The sequence below is a fragment of the Alligator sinensis genome, unplaced genomic scaffold (genome assembly GCF_000455745.1).
Source record: "Alligator sinensis unplaced genomic scaffold, ASM45574v1 scaffold154_1, whole genome shotgun sequence".
Taxonomy (NCBI): Eukaryota; Metazoa; Chordata; order Crocodylia; family Alligatoridae; genus Alligator; species Alligator sinensis.
The window spans coordinates 1-4,086 of NW_005842072.1; the positions used below are offsets into that span (position 1 = coordinate 1).

General features: G+C 45.3%; 1 protein-coding gene across 1 annotated transcript in view; it reads right to left on the bottom strand.

Moving 5' to 3' along the window:
- Positions 1-3,020: 3,020 nt before the first annotated feature.
- Positions 3,021-4,086, bottom strand: part of ANO4 (anoctamin 4) — a 377,211-nt gene continuing 376,145 nt past the window's right edge. Inside the window, exon 23 of the mRNA XM_025204196.1 lies at positions 3,021-3,122. Within this exon, the coding sequence (XP_025059981.1) occupies positions 3,021-3,122 (102 nt within the window). The remainder of the gene's footprint in view (positions 3,123-4,086) is intronic.

Sequence of the window (4,086 nt, forward strand, 5' to 3'; positions counted from 1 at the left end):
CCATGGCTGCCAAGGTGAGGCATCCCCTGCCCACCTGGCAGCAGTCGGGGGGCACAACTCCATGCTGCTGCCATTTCTGCACCTTACCATGGCAGTGTGGCACTTCCTCCGGTGCCGTCCCCACCTCCCCACTGGGCCACAGAGGTGGCTCCTACCTGTAGCTGGTCTGGTCCCACTGCAGGCCTGCACCCTGCAGCCCTGTGACCCACTGTGGGCACAGAAGTCTCAGTGGCACATGCCCCCCTCACTGCATTGCCTGTGCACCCCCACCTTCCCCACACAGTCACTCTCTTCCTCATACACTGGGGGTTGGGAACAGTGGGTTGGGAGTGAAGGGCACCAGCAGAGCCAGGGGGCTATGGGTTAGGAATGAGGGGCACCAGCAGGGCTGGGGGTGGGGGGCGGGCAGTGGCTTAGAGTGAGAGGTAATGGCATGGGTTGGAGCAGTGCACTGGCATATCAGGGCTGCTCAGGGCCAGAAAGCAGTGAGGGCAAAAGCCACAGTTGGATCCATGTCCTGGTGAGTGAACGGGTAGGGGGAGTTTTGATTTTCCATGATAGAAAACCTGAAATCAAACACCAAAATTTATAGGTATTTGGAATTTATTTTATTAAAGTGATGGTGGCACTGATAGGCTTCCAAATTGCTTTAAAATTGTAAATATATCAATAAAACATTGTGTTCAACTGCTACCTATATATTGGTATAATATACCAATTTTTCTCTGTTTAAAAATTGCAAATTCTCCAATTAAAAAACCCAAAGTCCATGTTTTTCTGTGATTAACATGAAACAGCACTATCTCTCTCTCTCTCTCTCTCTCTCTCTATATATATATATATAAAACATGGACAGAAAAACATGGACTTTGGTTTTTTTAATCAGAGAATTTGCAATTTTTAAACAGAGAAAACCAGGATGCATATATAATAACAGGACTGCAATATTCAAATTAGGACTCTGACTGCTGGAAACTATGAGGGCACAGGGACAGGAGACAGATTAGTCTGCATAGACCCTGCATAAATACTTTTCCTCTTAGCATCTGTTCTGTGTCACTGTGAGATACAGAATGCAAGATGGACTTGTGGTCTCATCTAGTATGGCATGTCTTATGTTTACAAAGAGGAGAATCAACTGAATCCTCTAAGCACCTATACAGGGCCAGCCACCATCTAGTGTTTAACTAGAACAGGGGTTTTCAACCTTTTTTGAACACTGTACCCCAGGCAGCTGGATGTGGAGTAGTGTACCCCCAGCCACCAAACGGGGAGGGGTAGGGCATGTGGCAGGATGCCAAGTGGGTGGGTGGGGCATGGTGTGCATCCAGACACCGAGTGGGGGGAATGGCACATGGCCAGACGCCAAGTTGGGAGGTAGTGCATGGCCAGGCAGGGAGGGGGGCATGCAGCTGGATGCAGAGCAGTGGCACCACCATGTGTAAGCTTCCCCCACCCCGCCACATCTGGCCAGGCGCCCCCATGGGGCAGGGGAAACTCACACATGGCAGATGCCCGTGTGGACCTCCTAGTGCCTGCTCAAATACTGCTGGGGGTATGTGTACCCCTGGTTGACAATCCCTGAACTAGAAGATTAAATAACTTTTAGCAGCTAGACTTCTTGGTAGAAAGGGGAGAGATTCATATCTGCACAGAGGAGTCCTGGGGCTAAAGGGAAGAAGCAATGGTATTAGAGACCAAACTTCTTTAACCCTAGAATAGGTGCCAGCTTTGGCAGGCTCCTTATGCTACTTTCATTTTGGGCTTTTCTTGCTTTCAAGTGGAGGGACCAAATTTATTGTAAGCAGGCCTTATTTCTATTAAATCTGATGTCCTTAAATGATCACTTCCCACCTCCTCCTCTCTTGCCTTCCTGAATTTCCATCAACTGCACTTTTCATTAGTTTCCAGAGGCTCAATAGTGGATAGCAGAAAGTTTTAACTAAAACTGACAAAGAAGCAGGAAGCAAAAACAGAACCAACACTTGCTACTGTTTTTCTCTAAACCTTCAGGCTGCATCTGAATTTGGCTATGTCTGGCACAGCGTCACAGCAAGTTGTAGGGGAGAGAAAACAGGGATAGAGGAAAAGTAGAAAAGAATAAATATCTTCCTTGCCAAGGATGTAGTGCCCTTTAGATCATTTGCACAAATATCTATGCAGTTAAGCGCTAAGGCTGCTTAAAAGAGCTGCTACGACATGTTCTTGGCAGCCCAAGGGACTAAAATCTCCATTACACCACACTAGTTCTGCTGTGAGTACTGCAGCAAGGCATATTCATCCAATCACAGATACTTTGCAAGGGCAAAAATACTAACACTGTTGACTCCCACCCTATCATTTCCATGCTTGCTAATTCCTACCCCATTCGCCTATCGCTGTATTCGCCTGTACTCCATTGCTGTTTGCTTGTATTGATCATGCTCATTAAATATAAATCTATAATAATAACAGTCCTCCTTTTTAGTTAGGACATGGCCTAGTGTTGCTATACATAGTGTCAATAAATTCAGCCATATACGGATCAGTAAATTTGTCTACTTGCACATTTTTGATGGCTTTATGTGTCAACAGTGCACATTTTCCAGTGTTCACCTCTCCTTTCAGGCATCCTGTAACACCCATCAAGGAGAAGTCTAATTAGAACCTATTCTGATAGGTTAAAAATGATGTAGTTAATATTTCCTGTGCAGGGAATAGAGTAATCAAACAGGAACAGATTTCTTTTTTTAAAATAGGTTTTAAACTAGAAAATACTACAGTCAGGAAATAAAATCTATCTTCATATTTTATTATGAATATTCTAATATTAAAATTATTTTTCCTGTATATAGTTTATGTCACATGCAAATACCACAGAATATCACCAAATATATGGAAAGATCTCTGAAGGACTTTTTGAGGTATTTAGATTTTATGCTGTAATTATCCTTGTAGCCTTCTTCCACTTAACAAAATCAGAAGGCAGTCATGGACATAGTAGTCTTCTGTGATCTATGTAAGCCATGCAATCTATTTACTTACGGGTAGCCGAGTTCCATGAAATTATTCCACGTCTGCTTTAGCACCATTATAATACCCATTTGCATACAGAGATCAATAAGGCATCCGCTGGGGTGGCACTGAAGAGTGAAAAAAATGCTAAGTGGTTTAAACAGAAATTATTTCTTAAGCATTTTTCAATTTATAAACCCAAATGTACAATAATTCATAACATTAAAAACCCCTAAAACCTTTGGTTTTATTGCTTAAATGTAAACCCAAAGAAGTATGCAAGTCACAATGTGAGTCCATGAAGCTCAGCATACAACTTTCTACACTGCCCAGACTCCAAAGTTTTGGATGATGACAAATCAGTCTTCACCTAAGCTAAGTTATAGGTAGCCCATAGTATGATTCTTGTAGGCCTTATGCAAAATGTATTAGAGAGAATGGGAGTTTTTCTACTGGCTTCAACAGGTTTTGGGTTGGTTCGAGTACATTTTAGAGAAGTGGGGGCCAACCTTTTTGCCAGGCATGCCACAAATTAGCTCCACATCATCGCTGAGTGCCACTTTTTCCTGTCTAATTGGCTGCTCTGCTTTCTTCTTCCTGTCCAGTGCTCCTTGCCCAATCTGCTGCTCTATTTTCTGCTCCCTGTCCTATTTGACACTGTACTGCCTGTCCCCTCCCCTGTCCACTGTGTGCCACACATGGGCCGCATCCAGACGAGCGTGCACATGCCTCTTGCCCTGTCTCAAACCCCTTTGAGGTGGGGCAAGAAGCACGTGCGGGAACAAAAAATGTTTCCCGTGCTGCAAACTTGCAGCACGGAGAGAAAATTAGACCCCTGGATATCCAGGGATCTAAAAAAAATGAAGTTTAAAAAAGTGGAGCAGGGCACGGTCGGGGACGGGAACTGTGCCCTGAGGAAACCAGAGGCTGGGCCCTTCAGGGAGATGCTGAAGCAGCGTGTTTCAGCACCAAGGCTCCAGAGCCGGTGAGTAAGGGGTCGGGGGGGCTGGTGGAGGGGGGAGGGGACTATGGGGGGACCCCCATGGGCTCCACCTGCTCCTCCAGCCCCCCGATCACTGCAGTGCCCGGCCC